At 40.9% G+C, this 24,954-nt stretch overlaps 1 protein-coding gene across 4 annotated transcripts in view; it reads right to left on the bottom strand.

Moving 5' to 3' along the window:
• The window catches only part of ARHGEF9 (Cdc42 guanine nucleotide exchange factor 9), a 197,470-nt gene extending 188,326 nt beyond the window's left edge, over positions 1–9,144 (bottom strand). For 2 of the 4 annotated variants that reach the window (XM_081793603.1, XM_081793604.1), the window contains exon 1: positions 8,607–9,141. Coding sequence is in view for 2 of the 4 variants with exons in the window: in XM_081793604.1 (XP_081649730.1) it covers positions 8,607–8,636 (30 nt within the window). In the remaining 2 variants the exon portion in view is untranslated. Of the gene's footprint in view, positions 1–8,606 lie in introns of all 4 variants that reach the window. The other 2 variants (XM_081793610.1, XM_081793609.1) reach the window with 2 other exon arrangements.
• Between the last annotated feature and the right edge of the window lie 15,810 nt (positions 9,145–24,954).

The following is a 24,954-nucleotide window of genomic DNA, read 5'->3' as shown; positions in this document are numbered from 1 at the left end:
AAAACTTCAAAGCGGTGGGCTCCTAAGAAGCTCTTCTCATTATGTAATGTGTTTGGGAGCCTTTCTCAGTCTCTTCTCAAACAGAGAGTTCAGGAAGCCTTGGGCTTGGGTGGGAGAATTTGTTCCTTGTGAATGAAATTCTTATTCCATCTCTTCATGCTCAGAGAAAAGTTAGGTCTGGTCTTCTGAGGTCTGAATTCAGGGTAGAAGAGAAGATCATATTCTGCCCATCCAAGTGTATACCCCTATATCCTGTCAGGAATAATAATTACTCCCTTTATGGATAGAGAATAGCAGAGTTAATATAGCCCTTTCCTGTCTACTCACTCATGTGATTCTCACAGCAGACTCAGAAGATAAATGAGGCTATGTAATGGTTAATTTTATGGGTCAACTTGACTGGGCCACAGGGTGCCCAAACATTTGGTCAAACATTATTCAGGGTGTTTCTGTGAGGGTGTTTCTGGATGAAATTAACATTTGAATCCATAGATTAAGTAAAGCAGAGTGTCCTCTCCAATGTGGGTGGGTTCCTTTTAATCAATTGAAGACCTAAATAAAACAAAAAGGCTGAGTAAGAGGGAACTCCTCCTGCCTGATGGCTTAAGCTGGGACATCATGTGTGTGTGTCTGTGTGTGTGTGTGTGTGTTGCCTCCAGGTGTCAAATGCAACCTTTCCCGTGCTCTTACCCTCTCCATCTGTGCCACAAAAGGGACCCTCCACCACTCAGTCTTCTCATGTCATTGCCCTACCTAACAAGGCAAAGCTTCTAAGCCTGGCATTCAAGGTCTTTCTTGATGTGGCCCCAGTTCATCTGGCAATAATTACTGGATCCAACCACACCACAGCACTCATAGTTTATTTCCAGAATATATGATTCCTTTCATGCCTCCGTTCTTTGTCTAATGTTGTTCCCTGTGCTGGGAACATTTCTTGCCTCACTAACTATGCCTATTCTCCACATCAAGCAAACTCTGTCATTTGAAAGGCTTGACAGTACACCTTAAATACTTTCTATTCTAGAAATCCCTGCCTAATCCTTTGAATCCCCTCAACCATGTTCCTACTCCCCTCTACTCCCATATCACCATCTTTGTACTTCTTATAGCATTCCACCCAGGCTGACTTATGGCTCCCCTACTGAATTATAAGCTCCTGAAGGCATAAACCACATCTTGTCTTGACTATCCCATACCTCAGCCTGATATAGTGCCCTGGAAAGAGTAGCTGCTTGATAAACATCCATTTTCTTAAATGACCTGTTAAAATCCATTGCAGCATTGTTTATCAGGCAAATGACTGGAGACAAACTAATTGGCCATCAATAAAGGACCCAATAGAATCCTGTGTAGCCATACAAAAGGAGGCATATCTGCATGTACTGTTATGAGATAATCTTCAAGAATATTGTTAATTGAAAAAAAAGAGTCAAGCACAGACTGTTGAATATGCTACTAATGTATGAAGAGAAGAAAGTGTGTGTGTGTGTGTGTGTGTGTGTACATAAGTAAAATCTTGTAAAGGCATGGAATATAGATATACAAACACTTAAGAAACTTATAACAGTGGTTATCTCTAGACGACGTGACTAAGAACCAGGGGAAGGAGAAAGACTTATGAAGACTTAATTTTTACCTCAATCCCTTCTCTGCTCTTTAAATTTTGCACCAAGTGCATATATTACCTATTCAGGATAAATAAATTTTGTCATGCCCCTATTACATGGGGGAGGGACCATATTGAGATGTTATTAAGTATTGACATAAATTTCTTTTTCAGATTAGCTAGAAAGGACCCTGAGGAATGTAATATAATTAGTTGACGATTGTAATCAAATGAAGTTGTGGTTCTGAGCCAACTGGGATGGGCTCTGGCTCTGAAGGGAATATAAAAATAAATAAATAAATAAACCTTTTTATAGCTTTACTCTGCTCCAGGCATTGTTCAAAGTACCTTACATGCATTCACTCATTTAACCTTCACAACACTATGAAATGGGTAGTTACTACCACTTTTCCAACTTTAAAAATAAGGGGCCTGAGGAGTTAAGTAGGCTGCCCAAGACCACACAAACAATAAGCAGCCAGAGCAAGTATTTGAATGCAGGGAAATCAGGTTCCAGGGTCTGTACTCCTAAACATTACACTATGTTGCTAACACCAACACAGAGTGATGAAAGCTAGAGAACTCTGCTGTATCACCAGCACCTAGCAGTTTATAAACAATCAATAAATACATTGGATAAATGTATGAATAGATGGATGGACCAATAATTGGATGTGTGCATGGGTGAGTAAATCAGTGAGGGGATGAGGGATGTATAGAGGGATGGGGGTGTGTGAATGGGTTGTAGCTAGGTGGGTGGGTTGTGGAAAGAGTAAGGCTTTTTTAATCAGATCTTGATTTGAAATCTGATGCTTCCCTTTATTTAACCTTGAGCAAGATACTTAAGTTCTCTATCCTTGTTTCTAAGCTGGACCAGGCTATGAACTCTGAGAGGGCAGGGACATTTTTCTGGTTTTTTTGTTTGTTTGTTTGTTTGTTTGTTTTTCCCCTGCTATACCATACCACTGTACCCCCAAAGACTAGAAGAGTGCCTGCAACATAGTAGGTTCTCAGCAAATATTTTTTAGATGAACTTATTAACTAACAAATGTGGATATTAAAACCCATTTTGTAGGGGCTAATATGAGGACTAACTGAGATAACATTTAGTATACCTGGCATATAATAGGTGAGCTTCCCTTCCTTTGCCTCCCTGCTAATGAGGGTTGCAGAAAGCACACTTAACTGGGAATTGAAATATGTGGATTATTTTCCCAGTTACTGAGTAGCTGTACGGTCTTGGGTCAAGCACCCTCCCTCTCTGACACTCAAATTTCCCAATCTATAAAATGAGTGGTATTCAACATTTCGTGTAGGAGATAGGGGGAAATACAGGGCAAACAAAACCCTTTTCCAAAATCTTAAGCAACAATACAACATATAAAGCAAAAACCACGGTGCTCTTGACAGATCAAAGGTGAGAGACCCACATTCCTGGTTACTCCTGCCCACCTCCTAGAGTGGACTGGGCCTGCTCTAGCTTGGGAGAATACTTCAAAAAAAAAAAAAAAAGAAAATAAAGAAAAAAGAAAGAAAGAAGAAAGAAAGAAAGAAAGAAAGAAAGAAAGAAAGAAAGAAAAGGCTCAAATTTTGTTCCCATCCTTCATTTTATCAGGCTGAACTGCATTTTGAAATACTTGGTAGTTCATCTACTGTCAGAACTTGACTGTCACTAATACCTCCCAATCCTCTGAGCTCAATATGTAGATCATCAACTGCCTATTGGATATGTCCGTATGAGTCTGTCCAAGCATCTCAGACTCAACATAGCTCAGACTGTGCTTGTCATCTCCCCTCTCCAATCCCTCCCTAAACACTGGTCCTTAATTTGCATTCCCCATTTCTGTGATGGATATAACTGTTCATTTGGTCTCACAAGAAGACTCTGTCACTGGGAGGAAGCAAGAGAGGACTAGAGTATGTCAAGTCTTGATTGATCCTTCACCAGACTGATGGCAGTATTTTTACTTTTGGCCATATCCATCAGGCTATGGCTCATAATCCAAAGCCAAATTCAAATTCTGAGATTCTGCATTTTTACATTGGCAAACATACATGTGAATTAACTGTGACAATGACTGCAGGTCATCTCCTCACAGTCCATTCTCCTTTTCTCCCTTTGTATCATAAACCTTGCCCCTGATCGTTGGCTGTGCACATTGCCTCCCAGTTTACATGAATACTTTCCAAGTTTCCATTGCAACTGGAAGCATCCATGTGACTCAGTTCTGACCAATGAGATATGAGGAGAAATATTAAATAGGACTTCTAGAAATATTTCTTTAAAAAGGATAGCCAAATTTGTTTCCCCTTGTTTTGAACCTTCCAGTTGCCTAGAAAGTGGATGTTAATAGATGTCCTGAAAATTCCACACCCATCTTGGAGCAGTAAGTAACCTCAACAATGAAAACCAAATGCTGGGATGGTGGTGCAGAGAAGTTCCTAAAAGTTTCCTGAAGCTTCCATATTGGCCCTGGTATGCTTATCTCCTGATTTCATTTTTTTTTTCTAAGTAGGCTCCATGGCCAATGTGGGGCTTGAACTCATGACCCAGAGATCAAGAGTCACATGCTCTACCAGTGAGCCAGCCAGGTGCTCCTCCTCTGACTTCTTTCATGTGAAATAAAACCTGTGTGTTTTAAGCCAGTATAAATAAATTTCTGTTATTCATAGCAGAAGCAAATCAACTATTAGACTTACCAATTAGCCATTCCATCTTGCATATGCAGAGATTTCCACCAACTCCAATGTTGTGACTTTTACAAAGGTCACATGAAATTTGGCGTAGAATTTAATTCATAATTTCATATGTTTCTCCAAAGTAGAGGCAAACCAAGAGTGGGGCAATAGAAGTTGACAACCCTTAGTTCAGGCAATGAAGGAGTGCACTATCTATAAAGATTTTTTTAAAGACTAAAACGTCAAACTGTTTTTGTTGTTGTTATCACCATGAACCAGCAATTTTAAGCAATGTCAGTAATAAAATACTTCTCCCTGAAAAAAACCTTTTTTTGGTCAAAGTTCTAAAAAATTGTTGTTACTACTGAGTTTTAAATCAGCACCTTTTGTTACTCATCCTTTAATAAAACTGTATTCTACATGGAAGTTGATTCAGTTGCCCGCCCCCATACACAGACTTTACATGTGTTCCTTCAGTTCATTCCACTTGCAAAGCTTTAGAATCACTCAAAGTAGCTTTGGGTGCATTTCATGTCTGTAATCCCTCTGGTACTATATGTTCCATCATTTAAATAGTAGGTTCAAAGTAAACAATGATGGCACAGGGATTGTAAAGTCAAAGAAAAGGAATGTAAGTCACTTCAATTCTGCCATTTTACTTGACCAATTGGAGTTTTTATTTGTGCTTAAAATGTAAAATAGCAAAAACAATACAACTGCAATGTGTACTATTTTTGTTCAGTAAGTGTACATTTTAGGTTATATGCGAGATGTTACTGAATCTAAATATCTTTCAAATTGAAGTTTATTCCTCTTTTTCATTGCTAATTAAAAATTAAAAATAAAACAACAAAACAATTAGTCTAATTACTACATGATTATTACTGAAAATAATTTTGTCATATAGATTAGGGAGTATTAAAAATTATTTATTCCAGATATCACATATGCTAAGTATACCACATCTCTAAAGTAGTAATAATGCAATTAATCTTTTTGTCCAGAATCCAAGAAAGCAAGGAACTGGCTCACTGGTAATCCACATAGAACCAACCCTCTATCAGCCCCATCAGAGGCCAAGAGCCCAAAGAATATCATTTGATCATTGACTTAGATGTGAAATGTCCCTGCATGCATATACCCATTCTTTGTTCATTATAGCCCCACACTCAGCCATCTGAGAATCAAGTGGGTGCTCAGGAAGGAGAGACACAAATTATTTACAAATGAAGCTGACTATAGCACTTTCACCCTCATCTAAGCCACCATTACCTCTAACCTGGACTATTGTAAGAGCCTCCTTACACCTTTTTCCTTTGCCCCACTACAATTTATTCTGTTAAATTTTAAGTCAGATTCTATTCCTTACCTTCCAGAAGCTACCAATTTCACTCAGATTAAATGTCCCTGGGACATTGGTTTCCTTGCTGTTCCTTAAACAAACAAGCTGTGAGCTCTCTCTCTCTCTCTCTCTCTGTGTTTCTTATGCTTAGAAACCGCTTCTCTTAAATATCTGCACAGAGCTTGTTCCTCCATTTCCTTCACATCTCTGCTCAAATGTCTCTTAATCAGAGAGGCTGTGAGTCATCTAATATATCATTCTGCCCCCTACTTCTTTTTATCTTCTTACCAGGTTTTCTTTTACTTCTTAGCACTTAGCACCTCCTGACATACTGTATATTAATTTGTGTAGTTGTTTAGTGAACACCCAGCCCCCAGAATGTAAGATTTATGAGAATTGGAAATTTGTTTTTGTTCAGTGCTGTCTCCCCAGAACCTAGATCAGTGCCAACTCACAGTAGATACTCTATATTTTTTGAATGAATTAACAGCCTCAATAGTACCTGCAAAATAAAGTATTTTACACTCTTTTTATGGATGAGAATACTGAGGATGAAAAAAGTTTGGCAATTGGCAAGTATTTCAGAGCTGAGAAGTGTAAAATCCAGGACTTCAACCTCAAACTTTTGACTCTGAGACCAGTGTTCTCTCCACTCTGGGAAACTGTGTTACAAACAGAAGTTATGAATAAATACACTAAAGAATTTACCATCAGAAGTGAACTCACAGTTTTTTAACTTTCTACTGGGACAGATTTTATTCTGTAAAATCCCTACTGATGTTTTATGTTCAAGAATCTTCATTTACATGAAGTACAGTAAAAATAGTCAAATGTTCTAAAAATAAATCTCCCTGTTATAAAAGGCTTAATATAAATTCCGAACACTTTGCAAATGAAAGAACATGGAATAAAGACCTTTTGACTGGCCACATTATAAAATGGTGTTTAAACAAATACTCCCTATTTTTTTTTTCATAATAAGCCATTAGTCACATTTTATCCAACATTTACTTCTAGGAATCTGAGAATCTCAGACCTGGAAGGAATTTTGGTGGATCATTAATAGCCCCATTTAACAGGTAAGGAAACTGAGGCCCCAAACATTCATACCAAAACAGTAGCAGGGCCAAAACTAGAGGCTTCCTGCCTCTAGGCTAGAATACAGTTTCTTGAACTCTGGCAAATGATTAAAAAATGATTTCATCATATAATATTCACCACTTCAGTCCCCTAAAAATATTATAATACTTCCCCATCAATCAATCCTTAATTCCATAGTCTCCACAAGGTATCTGTTACTTCCTCTTTTCTTTCACAACTGGCAAAACTTCAGATCTCTCAATTAATTTAATCTGTTGTCAATCTTCACCCCTATACTAAAATATATTTAGAAAAGGAGGGAGGTCTCACCCAGACTGAGCTACCAAAAATCCAGGGCTGGCATGTTTGTTTTTTTCAGGCAAATTTCATGGCATTAGTTCATCCTGAAGAAACTTCTTTCTCAATATTTTAACTGTTTATTCCTTTCTGTCTCTTTCAGCACCATTTGAACAGAGGATTCTGTGGAGCAGTGGGGAGGGACAATGACAAAGAGATAGAAGACTCCTGTGCTAGACTCAGCTTTTCCTTCATGGAGCTGTGTGGCCCTGGGCAAGTCTCTCCCATTCTCTGGGTTTCAGCTTTCCTGGATGGATGACAAGAACTTGAAGGTCTTTTCCTGCTCTAACCTTTTCTGATTCTACAAACACTTGAAACAGCTTTGATGGGACTCTAGGGAAGGAGGGGTGTCTGAGAAGAATCTCTTAAGCCCTGATATATAAGATTATACACTGGAAGCCTTTAAAAACCACTGAAACAAAATTCTAAGGAAACCGTGAAGAAAGGAGGACAGCTTCTCTGAACACAGTCCTAGTCCATATCAAATTGCCTCTTCCCTTCCAGAGCAGGAGCAAAAAAATTGTTAAATATCAGTTTTTGCCCAGCTGCTTCAGGCTACTTTGCTTCAGCTTCGGGTTGTGGCTGGTAGTGCAGAAGTGTGGGCTAGGATTGCCATCAGCACCTGCTAACCCAACCCACCTGCCCTCCAAGACCCTCTTGCCCATGGCTCTTATTCCCCAGAGTCCCTGACCAGACTTGAGCTACCCTTGGCTGAGTCAGAGAGGCATCAAAATGCAACCACCACTTCCCTTCTGCAAGGGAAGTCATTCCAAGGTCTCCAGGTGAAGAAGCGAACACTGTAACATACAATGAACTATGGGAGGATAATACTAAACACACACACACACACACACACACACACACACACACAAGCACATACTCCTTGGATGAGGGTGGGGGTAAGGAAGAGCTCTCCTAACTGAATGAGGCTCAGACCCATTTCCAGGATGGAGGTTTCTGCAGCTTTCTGTCCTGTACAAAGCCCCAGGTGTGTATAGGATGACCCCAGCCCAAGCAAGCAAGGACTCCAGGGCTCCCTTATGCAGTTTCCCTTAAAGTCACTCCCTGGCCCTCAAGCCCTGAGACTGGCCGGGGTGAGGGGTACATGCAGCCTGTTTGGAGGACCATGAAGCTCTCCCATACTGCCTTCCTACAATCCCAGGCTTTTTGACTACCTTCTCCCTCTCAAACCCATACCAGATCACCGGCTTCCCTCGAGTCCCACTGTTCTCAGAGAGACCCTCTGCCAGCCCCCCTTGCCTCATTGGTCTTCCAGGTGACCCCCAATCTTATCCCACTCCAATGCGGGGGCAGGAGGGAATGGATAAAAATACGGAGCGGATGGGAGGGGTCTTTCTTCAGCAGGCGAGTGAGCAAGGGCTCCTAAAATGGCCACAGCAAGCTAGCTAGTGTCTCAAGGACGGCGGAGAGGGTGGTGGGCAGAAGCCAGGGGGCTCCCGGCAGGGCGGCTGGTGAAGGAGCTGGGGGTGGGGCTAGGGAACTGAGGTTCAGACTGGGTTAGCCAGGGTTATATGCACTCACCATTCCTGATCCGCCCCTAATCCACTGCATGGTGCCTGCTTAGTCCGGCTTCGCTGAGGCCTGGGTGGCTGGCGCGGGTTGTCTCAGGCTGGCTGGCTGGGCTGGCAGGGCTGGATCCAGTGAAAGCCCAAGCGCCCCCTCCGCCTCCCCTCCTCCACAGTCTTACAGCCCAATCCCCTCCGCCCCGGACCTCCCCTTTAGTCAGGTTGTTCCATCCCAGCTGGCAAGCTCTGCCTCTCCGCCCTGCAGCTCCAGGGGTGCTTTGCTGGGAAAAGCGTAGGAGGAGGGTCCCAACCGACTGCCTTTGTCCCCTGCCAAGGCTTCAGAACTGGGAGGCGGGGTGCAGGGAGAGGATGGGGGTAAATGACCTCCACCCAGAGAAGGCAGCTGCCACCTCTTCTTGCCCCCGACCCCGTGCTGTAGTTAGATGCTGCTTATTGCGGGGTTCCCCAGTTGTGCCAATTGTGTCGAGTCAGCGAAAAGTCCTCTCCAAAGTTGCCAGAGGTGTTGGGCCATCTTCCGGAATAATAAGATCCTGCCCTGGTGGAGCCGTGCCAACACTCTCTTGCCTCCCTTCCCCCAGCCCTCCCTTTGCCTACTCCCCTCGGATATTCTATTGTGTACTCCTTGGGGGCTTTCATCCTCATTACTTTCGTTTTCTCAGAACAACCCTGTGAACACAGGCATTAGTATCTTCATTTCACAGATAAATGGAGGTTTAGAAGATGGAAGGGACATATCTAAGGTCACATAAAAAAGACAAAGCCTCAACTTTACCCTCTGCAGCTTTCCAAGCTTCTTTTTTGCTAGCACAAGTGCATGCGCACAGGCAAGAGCTCGGAAACCCACGTGCATGCACATATATAAACACACCATTCCAGGATTCTCCTTCACATCCTGAGGTATATGAAAGGTAGCTTGTTGGATGAATTTTCCATTTGTCTGTTTTGCTGAGAATGAGTAAAAAGAACGTCAGCAAAACAGGCAAACGGATAAGCCACCCACCTCTTCATGGTGTCCCTAACTCTGAGCAATGCAACCCAGGCTGGCACCTTTACATCTGCTGAGTGTTGACATTGTTGGTCACATCATACCCATGATTATTCTATATAGTCCTTACAATTACCCGTGAGAAGAACATGATAGGGAGTGTTAATTAGCCCCTGTTACATACATAAATACTGAAACCCAAAGATTGAAAGACATTTATCCAAGGTAGCACAGCTAAACAAGAGAACAATCCAAGGCTCCTGACCCACAGGGCAAGTCAGGGAAGAATGGGATTACAAAAACAGAGGTTGCAGCTTCAGCAAAAATGAATTAAAATATGACATCATAAAGAATTTCCTGAAGGTGATTGGTACAAAGACATCACTGGCATGCTACACATACAACCTTATTGTCCTCTATGCCCTAGCAGATTCTCCCCACTTCATCCAAACCATTGTTTTGGCCAGACAGAGCTGGCCAAAGGTCTAAGCAGCTGCTTTGATGAGCACCCAGTCCTGGGAGGGATGTGAGCAGAAGGTCCTTTGACAAGGGATCCTTGAATCAAATGAGAGCTTAGCCAGGTTAGCTTTTCAACTTCCTCCCAAGGCTGATAGTCTAATAATTCTACAATTGTCTCCTCACTTTCTCACCTCTTAGCGTTCACTCACACTGAGCCTCTTGGATACCCGTCCCCTGCCAACAGCCCAATCAGACTGTCACGACTCTTTAAGATTTCTTTAAGATCCAGTACTAGACACACTGCCTCTAGGAAGCTTCCCTGGAATACTCCAGGCTCTGGTTTTATCATCTTTTATGTAACTCCTATAGCACTATCATTTATCCTTCTCAGTTGAAAATGATATTTTACTTACTGGTTGTTACTGGCTGAACTGTGTCCCCCAAATATTTGTATGTTGAAGTCTGAACCCCCAATGCTTCATAATGTGACTTTATTTGGAAATAGTATCTTTAAAGAGATAATTAAGTTAAAATAAGATCATTAAGGTAGGCCCCAATCCTGTATGTCTAATGTACTTATAATAAAGGAAATTTGGACACAGATGGATACAGAGGAAAGACCATGTGAAAAGAAAAGGAGAAGGAAGCCATCTACAAGCTAATGGGAGAGGGTTTAGAAGAAACCACCTTGATCCTGGACCTCTAGCTTTCAGAATTTTGAGAAAATTAATTTCTGTTGTTTAAGGCACCCAGTCTTTGGTACTTTGTTATGACAGCCCTAAGAAACTATTACACTGGTTGTGTATATGGTTTTCTATGTCTTGCCATTTAAGTGGAATCATAAGTTTTTTTTTTTTAAATTGGGAACAATGAATCACTCACCTTGGTATCTCCTACAATGGTGACTATCACATAGGAGATATCCAATAAAAATTGTATTTTTCATGGATGTATTCATTCAAAAATATTATTGAACCTCTATGTACCAAGCATTGTGATAGATGATCAGAATGCAAGACAAAGTTCCTCATGGACCTTATAATCTACTCGGAGTGGAAGGAAGATAGACAACAAATAAGTAACAAACAAGATAATTAAAGGTTGTGATATATGCTTTTAATGATTATAAACTAATTTATGTGATAATGAGTAGTCCTGGAATTATAGAAGTTGTCTATATCAATCGTAGTCCAGCCAAGAAAATAGAAAATACCCTTGGTCTTTTAAAAAAGAGCATTTAATACAAGAAATACATCTTACTTGCAAAGCTAAAAAGTCAAACGGGATGGTGAGAAAAGCCAGCATTCAGCAACCACAGAAAACTGCTACCACTCCTAGGACTAAATGAATAATGGGGAAAAGGTAATGTTACCAGAACCCAGAAACTGGTGCTAAACTGAAGCTAAAAGCATGGTGTGGGTGGCCTGATGGTTCAGGAGCCATGAATGAAGGAGTAGTTAAACAGATACTGGAATCCTGTAGGACATACAGCCATTTCCAGAAAACACCTCTCTGAAGCAGTGGTGGGTTGAAGGGGGCAGGTAAAGGAAATACCTGGTTTCTTCCTTCTACCCTCTCACCAATCTCCCTCAGGTGTTTCCCACTGAACAAAATAAGTGAGACAACAAGGGAGCCTAAGGAATTTAGTGTGCAGAAGAGTGGAGGATGGATCTGAGAACAGACAGCCCTGTGTTAATGTATGTGCCTAGAGACTATTTCAAAAGAAAAAAAACTGTTGATCCCAGAGGCATAGAGGCTATTGAATTCAGTATGTCTTGTGTACGTATGAGCAGTTAGAAGTGATATAATAATGAGTTGGTAAGAGTATGAGCCAGAGCTGCTTGGATTCAATTCTTGGATTTGTTACTTACTTGGGAAGGTCATTTAATATCTTGTATCTTGATAGTTTCCTTATCTGTAAAATAGGGATAATAATAGTGTCTACTTTATAAGATTTGATCAATTCATCCATGGAAAAAAAGCACTTACCACAGGGACTGGAAAACAGTAAATATTCAGGACAGAATAATAGAAATCTGGAAAAGGGGTTTCCACAATCTCCTTGCCCCAGACCTCTCCCTTGAAGCTCTGTGATCTCCTGGAAGCCTATTTGGTACTTAGCCTTGCACCAGCTCTCCAATAAACAAGTGCCAAATTCTGTCCTCTTGTCAGCCATGAGCAGCTTAAAGAGCAAAACAGTCTTAGGTAAGTTCCCAGTCTCCCACATTCTCTTTATGTGAGTCCATAGTAATTCAGGGAGCCCAGAGGCAGGCTTCTGGATGCCAGAGGCACCAGCCCAAGCTAGTCCCTACCTGTGTGCAGAGCTAAGTGAAGAGCTGAATTCACTACTGGTGGATAACCTGAGACAAGTATCCAGTTTCTCCGTGTTTTAGCTTCCCCGACCATACAATGAACACACTAATTATTATTTACTTAATAGTGTTAAGCAAACCCTTATCCAAAGATCAGAGTTGGCAAAGATCTTAAAGATTATGTCCAACACTGTTATTTTATAAATGAGAAAATATAACTCCTAGGAATGAAAGGGACTTCCAAAGTCACAAAGTAAGTTAGTGGCTGAGCTGGAATGAAAACTCAGACTCTTGATTCTCAACAGTGAGTTGAGAGTGAGTGGTAAGCTTTTACAATAGTAAAAAAAGTATAAAAATTAGAAGTGCACACTTACTATAATGAGAGTATTGAGAGCCTAAGGCTAACATCTATATTATAACAATGTTGTCTTGACAAAATGATATTATTTAGCATGTAGATCACTACCTATTCTTATCCATTCATTTATAAATTCAATAAATATATATCCATACTGTGTGCCAGTCGTAGCATGCTAAACACTGATTACACGGTAATGAACAAGGCAAACACCATTTATGTCCTCATTTCTATATAATAAACAAGTAAATAAGGTAAATAAATGTGCTAATATAGATGGTGATAAGTGCTATCAAAGAAAGTGAAAAGATAAAGAGTACCTGTGGTGGAAGGGAGAGAGAATTTAGGTAAAGAAGGATCCTCCAAGGAAATGACATTTAGTTGAGGCCTACAGGCTTAAAGTAAGCCAGCCAAATAAAGAGGTGGGAGAAACTATTCCAGGCACACAAAACAGTAAGTCCAAATAATTGAAAGAGCTTAGTATCCTGAGACTTAGAAGCACAATAAAACTGAAACCTAGAGAGAAGGGAAGAGTTATAGGAGACAAATTTGGCAGAAACCAGGTCACATAAAGCCTTGAAAGTCACAGTAGAAAATTTGTATTTTATTCTGAGGACAACAGAAAGAGAGGGGAGGGAATTGAGTGGTTTTAAGCAAGAGAATAAGTTGATTTGGTTTACATTTGTAAAAGAGGTTGCTGTGGGATAAACAGATTAAAGGAGAGCCAAGAGGTTGAAATCGTTGCAGTCATCCAGGAGAGAGATGATGTTAACTTGGAATGAAAGGTCAATGAAGATGACAGATGAGAAAAAAAATTCTTAGTATATATTTTAGTTGTAGAAACATCAGAACTTGGTGATGGGTTGGATGTGGAGTGCAAGGGAAAGGAAACAGGAATTATAGATAACTCTAGGTTTTTGAATTAAACAACTGGGTAGATGGTGGCACCATTTGCTAATGTGGGAAGAGTGGAATAAGTGCAGGTCTGAGGAGGTGAAGAAATCAAAACTTACATTTTGGATGTATTAAAAAGTGTGAGGGGCGCCTGGGTGGATCACTCGGTTAAGTGTCTGACTCGGTTTCGGCTCAGGTCATGATCTCACAGTTCGTGAGTTCAAGCCCCACATCAGGCTCTGTGCTGATGGTGCAGAGCCTGCTTGGGATTCTCTGTCTCCGTCTCTCTCTGCCCCTCCCACACTCTCTCTCTCAAAAATAAATAAACTTAAAAAAAATTTAAAAAAAATTAAAAAAAAAAGTGTGAGCTGTCCATTAGTCATATTAGAGGAGATATAAGAAAGACAATTGGATACATAAGTCTGGATCTCAGAAGAGATTTGCCAGGAGATATACATTTTGGAGTCATCCTCATATAGATGGTATTTAAAGTCACATTACACAATGTGATAATCTAGAGAATATTACTCAGTGATCAAAAATAATGAAATTTTGCCATTTGCAGCAATATGGATGGAACTAGAGTATATTATGCTAAGTGAACTAAGTCAGTTAGAGAAAGACAAATATCATATTATTTCACTCATATGTGGAATTTAAGAAACAAAACAGATGAACATAGGGGAAGGGAAAGAAAAAGAAGAAAAACAGACAGTGAGGCAAACCATAAGAGACTCTTATATACGGAGAACAAACTGAGGGTTGCTGGAGGGGAGATGGGTGGGGGGATATGTTAAATGGGTGATGGGCATTAAGAAGGGCACTTGTTAAGATGAGCACTGGGTATTATATGTAAGTGATGAATTACTGGGTTCTACTCCTGAAACCAGTACTACACTGTATATTAACTAACTTGAATTTAAATAAATAAACTATTTAAAAAAATAAAATAAAGCAAATACATCTTTGTGATAGACCTTTTACAAAAAGGAGAAGAAGATGAAGAAGAAGAAGAAGAAGAAGAAGAAGAAGAAGAAGAAGAGAAAAGGGCCCTGAACCAAGTCTTGACACTCTCCAACAACTAGACTGAAGTTGAGTAGAAAAAGAGGGGTAAAAATTGAGATTGAGAAGCAGTGGTCAGTAAGGTAGAAAACCAGGAGAAATCATATTCAGGTGAAAAAAATAAGGAATGGTATTGAGAAGTTGAATGGATGATGACAGATATGTCCACTGTATTGGCAACATGGTTACCATCAATGGCTTTAACAAGAGTAGTTTCATTGACACAAGGGTAACAGAAGTCATTCTGGAGTACCTGAAGAGTGAATAAGAGGGGGGAAAGTGAATGAACGTAAAGTGAAGACAAGTATAGAGAAAACTGTTAAGTTTTGCTCTGAAGGGAATAAGAGAAATAGGGTAATATTTGAATGGATATATGAGGTCAAGGAAGCAATTTTTTTTTCTTTTAACATGAGGTTAATAGCATGTTTATATGATGATGAGAATTAGGAGAAGCTGACAATACAAAACCTGTCTACTTGAAGCATGGTCTACAGATCAACTGTATCATCATCACCTAGGTACTTGTTATAAAATGCAGAATCTCAGGCCCCATCTCAGACCTACTGCATTTGCATTTTAATTAGTTCCCCAGGTGATGTGAATGTACAGCAAAGTCTGAGAAGCACTGGCATTACAGAGGGGATACTTGCAGGAGCAAGGTCTCTAGAAGGTGGGAACCATAAGGTCCAGAGCATAAGAGAAAATATTTTTGTTGACAGAAAGAAACAGGGCCACCTCCTACACTCTAGCAGGTAGGAAGACAGAGAAAGTGAGTGAGGGTGCAAGTGCCAGTGGGCTTATAGACTTTGTAAATGAAACAGGATGAAATGCCCTTAAAACGGTATCTATTTCCTCAATAAAGAGACAAAGCTGAGAGAGGAGTATGGAAGGAGAGTTCATTGGAAGTTACAGGAGGGAGGAGTAGGTATGAAATACTCCTCTCAGAGCAGTGGTTCTCAACCTTGGCTGTACACTGGAATCACCAGGAGAGCTTTAAAAAAACATTGCTCTCTAAATTCTACCTTCAGTAATTATAATTTAATCATAATGAGGTATGGCCTGGGCATCAGGATTTTTATAAGATCCTTAGATGATCCTAAATGTGCAACTGGGGTTGAGAGCCACTGTCTTAGAAAAGCAAACATATTAGTGACATGTAGTAGGGTTTGCAAGAAGTGTTGAGAGCCCATCTGAGGCTTGTGGTAAAGCATAATCAATCAGCTCAGCTGTGGGACTTTTATTCATTCTGCTGCTCAAGCATAGGTATAGAGAAGATAGGTGGTTGTGTGAAATCTAGGGGAGATTTTCCAGAAAAGTACAATGGAACATAAATGGACAATAGAGTTACAAACATTTTTAAGGGAGTGATCATAATAACGGACCAGGGGTTCTAAGCTGGACAGAAAGGAAAAGAGAATATGAGGAGGTGTGATAAGTAACAGAGTAGGGCTAATGGAATGGTGGATCAATGATTAGTGATCTTGATGATGTGGAAGAATTGTTGGAGGAAGCGTACCAGAGTAAGTGAGATGGAAGAGCAGGACAGTGATCAGAGAAGAAATTCCTGAAATCTAGATTCTGGAGACAATTCAGTTAGTTACTTACTATGACAAGATCCAAGTGTTACCACAGGAGTTTTCTGGCTGTGGTGAAGTGAAGAAATGGGTTGTTGAAAGTGAGGCCATGGTTGAATAGCCCATCTAACAGAATGTTGAGGTTTAGAAAGACAAGAAAAAGATGAAGACAGTGATGATCCAGGAGCTAAAGTCTTCAATAAATGAGGAAGAATGTCCAGAAAGACAATCTGTCAGGCAAGAATTATGTGTAAAATACCTACTATTTTCCTAGATTGGTTACAGATACTGGGGACATGGAAGTGAGCAAGACAGACTAGGTCTCTGTCCTCAAGGAACTTATATTCTAATGAAGGGATTTAGACACTGAACCCAAAAACCAAAAAAAAAAAAAAAAAAAGTAATCTTAGGTACTGGATAGCTAAAAAATAATAAATAAGGTGTTATAATAGAAGGTAACTAAGGAAAGAGGACACTGTCTTACCTAGATGGCCAAGGAAGTCCTCTCTGAGGAGATGACATCTGAGTTGACACAAGAATGATGAGAAGCAACCAGCCATGCAAAGATCTGGGGGTAAGAGCATTCCAAACCTGAAGGAACGACAAAAGCAAAGGTTCAGAGATGAAAATGAGACTGATATATGCAAGGATCAGAAGAAGGTCAGCATAACAGAATGTAGTGGAGTATAAGACAGTGGTGGGAGATGATGTCAGAGAAGCAGGCAGGGCCAGAATGTCAAGAGATGGAAGCAAAAAGAAGGGATAGTGGGTGGCAGAGGCAGATGGCATGTGCTTCCAAGAAGCTGGAAGTTGTGAAGGCAGGAGATGAAGAAATGGGAAACATGATAGATGTCATACCAAATAAGCTAACACAGGAAAGAATTCAAAGTAAGATGTTAGTGCAATAGTAAAGTGTGTATAGATTAAATACAATCTAGTTTAGACTTTGAAAATAAAATCTAGCTGGACGAATTCTCAAGGACATCTAGCCCCTAGCTACTATGCAAAGTCTGGGGCTCATAACCAGCAGCATCAGCATCTCCTGGGAGCTTAATAGAAATGCCGAATCCAGGGGTGCCTGGGTGTCTCATTCAGTTAAGCACCTGACTCTAGATTTTGGTTCATGTCATGATTTCACTGTCGTGAGATGGAGCCCTGCATTGGGCTCCACGCTGGGTTAAGATTCTCTCTCTCTCTCTCTCTCTCTCTCTCTGACCCCTCCACCTCGCTCTCAGAAGGAAAGAAGAGAAAGAAAGAAAGAAAGAAAGAAAGAAAGAAAGAAAGAAAGAAGAAAGAAAGAAAGAAGAAAGAAAGAAAGAAATTCGCAGTGATTCACATGCACATTAAAATGTGAGAAGCCCAGCTCTAGACCAAACTCCTGTCACTATGTTGGAGTCACTGAGATTAGTTTCTTTGCCCAAAAAAGAATAGGAAACATCTTCATCTGTGTTTAGAAGCTTAATAGTCGAGATGTTGAGGGCAGTCATGGAAGAAGGTTTGATGGGCATGTGGGATCCCATTTTTCAGTGGGAGCATCAGCTAAAACAGTCATCCACTTGGGAATGCAATTCCTCATCTCTGGGTTTCCCAGCTACCTGACCTTGTAGACCCAAAAGGCATGTGAAAAGACTCAGTAGACCCTGGAGTCATGTGAAGCAAGCTCCAAGCAGCTCTGGGAAGTGCAGGGAGGAAGTAGACTTATTTGTCTTTCTTCAGGCCTCAACAGGCAGAGTCTGGAATCAGAGTGAGATGCTATTTAATGGGCTGCTACAGAAAGTACTACCTTGGAATGTAGGGGGACTTGGTCCAACAGCCTCCCCCCAGGGCCACTTCAGCTTGATCACAGGGACCAGCCAGATGAAAATCATGTTCCTTTCACTGTGGTTAGGGACCCATTAGTTATTCTCCTCCTCTAAACTCTCCATGGGTTCTTTACTCTTACTCTTTTTTCTAGCACTCACCCCTTTCCTCTTTAGCTCCCTCTTTTCTTCCCCATGCCATACTTTCAGCCTCAAACAACTTCCTGTCTATCTAAGGAATTTGCTATCCAGTCCACTATTCATTCTCAGTACAAAGGCGAGAGCTGAAATAACTTCATAAGGAATTGCAATTAGATGAGCAGACTTAACCCCCATCTGGGTGGAGGTGTTATTTAAACCACTTGGGTAGATTCAGGACCTGCAGAGCTCACAAAAAATATGTTATCTGCTTAAAGATTCTCTGGCAAGCCAAACTCGCATATTAATGTTCAATCTTGTGAATGTCCAATCACATTCCGGGAAGTGATGATCTTCCTGTAACTGATGACATCCAAGCAAAGTCTGGAAGAATACCTGCTAGAGATGCTATAGAATGAATCCTCCATCAATGGAAGGCCACGCTAGAGACCCATGCAAAGAAGTCAGTAAGCCAAGATGAGAAGAGCACTGGACTAGAAGTCTGGTGACTGCTAAGTTGCTATGTGACCTTGGACAAGATATTCAGTTTCTCCATCTGTCAAATGGTATCTTCAGAGTCTCTCAATGCTTTTTGACCTGTGTTTTTATAGAATGCATGGGGGATCCTTCAGAGGCTATTTCTTGCCCTGTGGGACATGGGGGAGGCTGAGAGGGAGGATCTCTGGGCCCCACTTCAACCAGAGACATTCTCCTTTCATCTGCTTCATACATTAAGCTTCCAGGTAAGATTGTGATTAAACAAAGACATCTTGTTGCTAAAACAAACAAGCCTAGACTACATTGGAGGCTGTAAATGAAAAGTCTGGCCGATAGCCTGCCACAGTGTTTTAAGTTTGTTGGATGTTAAACTATAATATAATATAAAATATACAATACAATATGATATAATATATATAATATATAATTTATATAATATACAATACATAATTATATAATTTATATAATTACATATAATTTTAAAATCAGGATATTTTATATAATAATTTAGAATTCCAACTTCTTTTAAAACATCAGAGGATCCAGTAGCCCTGGATTAGTATTCCTACCTTGTAACAATCAGCTGGAGCTGAATGGCAGCTGCCTCCTTTAGAGCCAGAGTCCCTGCCTACTGGCTTCTGCATAGCCTCTGCAGATGTCTAAGTGGTGATCTCTGCCCTCCAGGGTTCTATTACCTTGAGCTTCTTTACCCCTCCACAGTTCCAGGCAAATCCAGAATGGGTTGCTCTAGGAATCACTGTGTCTGTAAAGGGATATAGTCTATGCAGAACAGTGCTTTTCAAACTGCAGTGTTCACAGATGTTCTTATTAAAATGAAGATTCTGATTCAGTAGGTCTAGGCTGGGTCCTGAAGTTCTGCATTTCTAACAAATTCCCAGGTGACATGCTGCTTGTCCATGGATCTAAATTACAGAAGTGAGAAGACAGTAGAAAGAGCAAGAAGTAGAGAAGTAAGAGCTGTGGCCTCCAGCCCCAGCTCTCACTGACCTTCACTGCATTGGGGAAACTGCTAAACCTCTGTTCAACAGGCCTAATTAGCAATTCTCCAGAGAGGTGGTACAAAGAGAAAAAGAGATTCCTGCAGCCAGAGGAGTGCTTCACCAGTAAAAGCAATACAAAGAAAATTGGCAAGGTGTCTGTTTAATGGGAGGTGAGGCTTCTTCTAGGGGATCTGCCCTCCCCAACTTGGGATGGCTTGAGTCACCTTTTAGGTTCCAAGTGCTGACTTCAAAAACTCCAAGAGAAATTTGTTTTGTTGGCAAATATCCTAAGGAAGGTCAAGGAGAGAAGGGAGAAGAGAAGGAGAGAGATGAAGGAGAAAAAGAATAGTAGGAAGTTGAGGAGGATGAGAAGAAAAGGAAGAGAAGAAAATGGTGAGTACAGAGGAGGAATAGATGGAGGGGAAAAAGGAGGAAAAAGAAGGAGGAGGAAGAGACAGTGGCAGATAAATAGGAAGGTGAAAAATAGGAAGAAGGGGGAGGAGGGGGGAAAAGGGAGAGGAGGATGGGGGAAAAGGAGACCTTAAGGGATCAAGACTAAGGCTTTTCCTAATGGCTCCTTCCTCGTTAGACACCTCCATCCTCATTCAGCTCCTCCTCACAGTAGGACATCCTCATAGCAGGATCCTTAGGTCCCTTTCCAGCTCTAAAATTCTGTGATCTGAAATGCTACATGGCAACAGGGTGACCTGGATCCATCCACCCTGGCCTCTTGTCTTGCCTCCTGGTTTGCCTATGATGAACTGTCTCCTCTTCTTCATCTGTTGCACAGGAGGAGCCACCCACCCACACCCACACTTCCTCTTCCTGGTATGGATGAATTTAAGAGTTCATTAGGCTGCTATGGAAGCCCTGAGGTGAAAGGCAAACTAGGAAGGAGGAGAGAAGATATCACCTCTACACACACACACACACACACACACACACACACACACACATAATTAGTTTCCAGGTACTGTTGCCTCTACACCAATGCCATTTCTTCTGTGTGCTGCCTCCTTTCCATATCTAAAACCACTATTCCAGGTCAGGCCTTCATTTATGTCTCTCCTGGACCATTATCCAGCCTCCTAGGTGTCTACCTACCTCCATTTTTGCTACCGTCCAATCCTCACACTGCTGTCAGTTAGAACCTTAAAACATTGCCTGATCCTCCTTTGATGAAATGCTTTTGATGACTCCTCATTGCCTACAAGATGAAGTTCAAACTCTTTAGCAAGATATTCACAATTCTCCACAACCTGGCCTGAAATCCTCTTCTTTTTTTTAAAGTTTATTTATTTATTTTGAGAGAGACAGAGACATTATGAGTGGGGGAGGGGCAGATACAAAGGGAGAGAGAGAATCCCAAGCAGGCTCCGTGCTGTCAGCATGGAGCCCGATGCAGGGCTTGAACCCAAGAAACTACAAGACCATGATCTGAGCAGAAACGAAAGGTCAGACACTTAATCAACTGAGCCACCAAGGTGCCCCTGATATCCTCTTCTAAATGCACTTTAGTCTCTACATATTCACATTTTCCAGCTCACATGCTTTTTTTTTTTTTAACATCTTCTGAGAATTTCATTTCCCTTGCTCCTGCTTGTATAAATCCTAATCATGCTTCCAAGTTTGGCTCGAAAGCAATGTCTTTTATAAAGCTTCAACCCAAGTTGAAATCCATCTCCTTCTCTGCATGCTCATGATATTTCATGGGCGTCCTTTTTATGACACTTGCTAATGCTTACTTTACGTAGTTAGCTGTTTATAAGCTTGTCTCCTCCGCATAATTTTGCTTTCTTATAGCCTCTGGCAGAGCACCTAGTGTTAAGGGGCTCAGAAAATGCTTGTTGAATGAATTTGTGCTCAGAGAAGGGAGGAAAAAAAGGGCTGAGCAGATTCTGAGAGGGGCAGAGTGAGCCATAGAGGGTCTAACTTTCATCTGGCATTCTGAGGCATGCTAAAAGTGCCTCCATCTTCCCCTTGACCATGTCTCTCTTGAGTTCTCACATTCCACAATTAGAATAACAGCTTTTGAGCTGGAGACATTTTGGAGGTCTCTGAGAAATACAAATAGCCTTGAAAGGCGGCACCTACCCTAAAGCAGTGATTTTCAAAGGGTGGTTTGCAAGCCTTTAATGAATGATGAAATAGACCCATGTGGCTGGTAAAAATAAATTAGGAATGTCCTGAACAGGTTTGTTGTTGTTGTTTTCTAAACAGAAAATATCAGAGTACAAAGCAAATATTAAGGTATTATTCCATAAAATGTTTGTTTCAATTTTTTTAAATTTTTTTAACGTTTATTTATTTTTGAGACAGAGACAGAACATGAACGGGGAAGGGTCAGAAAGAGAGGGAGACACAGAATCTGAAACAGGACCACAAGATCATGACCTGACGTGAAGTTGAACGCTTAACCAACTGAGCCACTCAGGCGTCCCTGTTTCAATTTTTTATATTAGTTGTGATGTAGAATATATATATATATATATATATATATATATATATATATAGAGAGAGAGAGAGAGAGAGAGAGAGAGAGACAGAGAGAGAGAGACAGAGAGAGAGAGACAGAGACAGAGAGGGGAGGGAAAGAAAGAGAAGAAGACAGAGAATCCCAAGCAGGCTCTGCACTGTCAATGCAGAGCTGGATGTGGAGCTCGAACTCAAGAAACCCTGAGATCACAACCTGAGCCAAAAACCAAAAGTCAGACACTTCAGACACTTAGACTTAGCCATCCAGGCACCTGAATATATATATATATATATATATATATATATATATATATATATATATATATATATTTAATGCAGGTCTCAGGCAGACCAGTTTGAAATATGCTATACTAAACCAACTTCAGCTGGCAGCAAGATAAATACTTGAGGGACTTAAATTTTTTTTAAATATGTTTATTTATTTTTGAGAGAGGGGGAGTCAGAGGGGAAGATAGAGGGGGACAGAGGATCCAAAGTGGGCTCTGTGCCAACAGTAGAGACCCTGATGTGGGGCTTGAACTCACAAACCATGAAATCATGTGTTGAGCTGGTCAGACACCTTAACCGATCCAGGTGCCCCAATACTTGAGTGACTTTACCTCTCTGAATCTCAATTTCTTTATCTGGAAAATAAGAATAATAATAATACCTATATCAAATATTTGCTGTGAGGACTAAACAAGTGAATACACATAAAACCTTTAGCACTTGTGTCCTGGCACCTGTTAGCTCTGGAGATGGTGATTAACTGGGGGTTGGAGATAGGGGTAAGTTTAAAGGAATTACAGTAAGGCCTTCTAAGGATGGTAAAGGACCTTGCCAGACCTTTTGCAGACCGCATGGACTAATACCAATATACAATAGATACAAATATGATGTAAACCATATAGCCACACACACACTCCTGCTCCTAATGGCCCCATACAGCCTTTATTCTCTACCAGCAGCCAGGTGTGCCTGCTGCTTCACACCTGTGAGGAATCTGATCCTGTCATAGAGTAAGGTTTTAGGGTCTAATATCCAGGAGTACAAGGGGGTCCAGATCGGAGGGGTAGGGATTGTGTTAGGAGCAATGAAAATATACCAGTCTCCAAAGCTCAGGGCCTAGAATTAAAAAGCCACATGAAACACTGGCATCCAGACAAATAAAATACAAGCAGGGATAAGACCACTTATTTTCTATCACTCTTTCTCTCCTTTTGGGGTGTGATTCCTCTGTGAACTGGTCTCTGGATCCTTTCAGGGTAGTTAGGTCTACTGTACATTCTTGAAGAGAGGGAAAGCAATGTAAGAAGGCATTGGGAGAGAGAAGTTATTTTTATTTATTTATTCAAAAAAATATTTACTGGGTAGCTTCTATGTGCTAGGCACTTCCTGTTCCTGGCATTGGGGATTTTTTGGTGAATGAAACAGTCAAAACCCTTGCTTTCATGGAGCTTATATTGTAGCAGGAGAGACAAATAACAAAGAAACAAACAAATAACGCTTATGGTATGTCAGATGATTGTAACTGCTGTTGGGGACAAAAAGCGGTGAGAAAGATGGAAGTAGCAAATGTGCAATTTTTACAAGGATAGTGAAGGACAATCTCACTGAGAAAGAGAAATGTGAACCAGATCAGACTGGGATAAGAAATCAATGCAGATATCTGAGGCCAAGCATTTTAGGTGAAAGGAATAGCAAGTAAGGCCTTAAGGCTTGAGTATGTCTGGTGGCTTTGAAGAAGAGGAGAGAACAGTGTGACTGGAGTAAAGTGAGCACTGGAGACTGTGGTGGGAGATCAGATCATGGAGGTAAAAGGTAAAAGATCATGTAGGATCTCCTAGTTTATTGTGAGGATTAGGCTTTTATTCAGAGGAAGTTGGGAGGCATGTGAAGGATTTTAAGCAGAGGAGTGACATGTGACATGATTTGACTTAAGTTTTAACAAGCCCACTAGGACTGAATTGACTTCAGGAGGTAAAGGGAGGGAACACAACAGTAAAGAGAATAATGTAGTGATCCCAGTGACAGATGATGGTGGTTTAGACTAGAGTGGCGGCAAGGGGATTTGTGAGAAGTAATCGATGCTACAGAAATATTGAAGGTTGAGCAAACAGGATTTCCTGAGGGATTGGATGTGGGGTGTAGGAGAAAATGAATCATCAAGGAGTTTGGTCTGAGCATCTAGAAGGAAGCATCTGGAAGTTACTATTAATTGAAGCAAGGAAGAGTTCAAGAGAAGCAGATCTGGGGTTTTCTAAGAGCTCAATTTGGGACACATTAAGTTCAAAATGCTCATTAGATATCTAAGTGGAGATGTTAAGTAGGTAGTTAGATATGTGTCAAGAGAGGCTAGAATGAGCTATAAATTTGGGAGACATTAATGTATAAATGTTATTTAAAGCCATGGAGTCACCAAAAAAGGAAGTATAAATGGAGAAGAGGTCCAAGGACTGAGCCCCGGACATATAGAGTATGGGGAAATGAGGAGAAAACAGCAAAGACGTCTGAGAAGTCGTCAATCAGTGAGATGGGACTGAAACCAAGAGTGTGGTGTCCTGGAAACCAAGGAAGACAGAATTTCCTTCTTTCATTTTTATAAATATAATTTGTTGACAAATTGGTTTCCATACAACACCCAGTGCTCATCCCAACAGGTGCCCTCCTCAATGCCCATCACCCACTTTTCCTTCTTCCCCACCCCCCATCAACCCTCAGTTTGTTCTCAGTATCCAAGAGTCTCTTATGGTTTGCTTCCCTCTCTCTCTGTAACTTTTTTCCCCTT

The sequence above is a fragment of the Panthera onca genome, chromosome X, assembly GCF_046562875.1.
Source record: "Panthera onca isolate mPanOnc1 chromosome X, mPanOnc1 haplotype 2, whole genome shotgun sequence".
NCBI classification, from domain to species: Eukaryota; Metazoa; Chordata; class Mammalia; order Carnivora; family Felidae; genus Panthera; species Panthera onca.
This window is presented reverse-complemented; position numbering and strand designations above follow the sequence as displayed.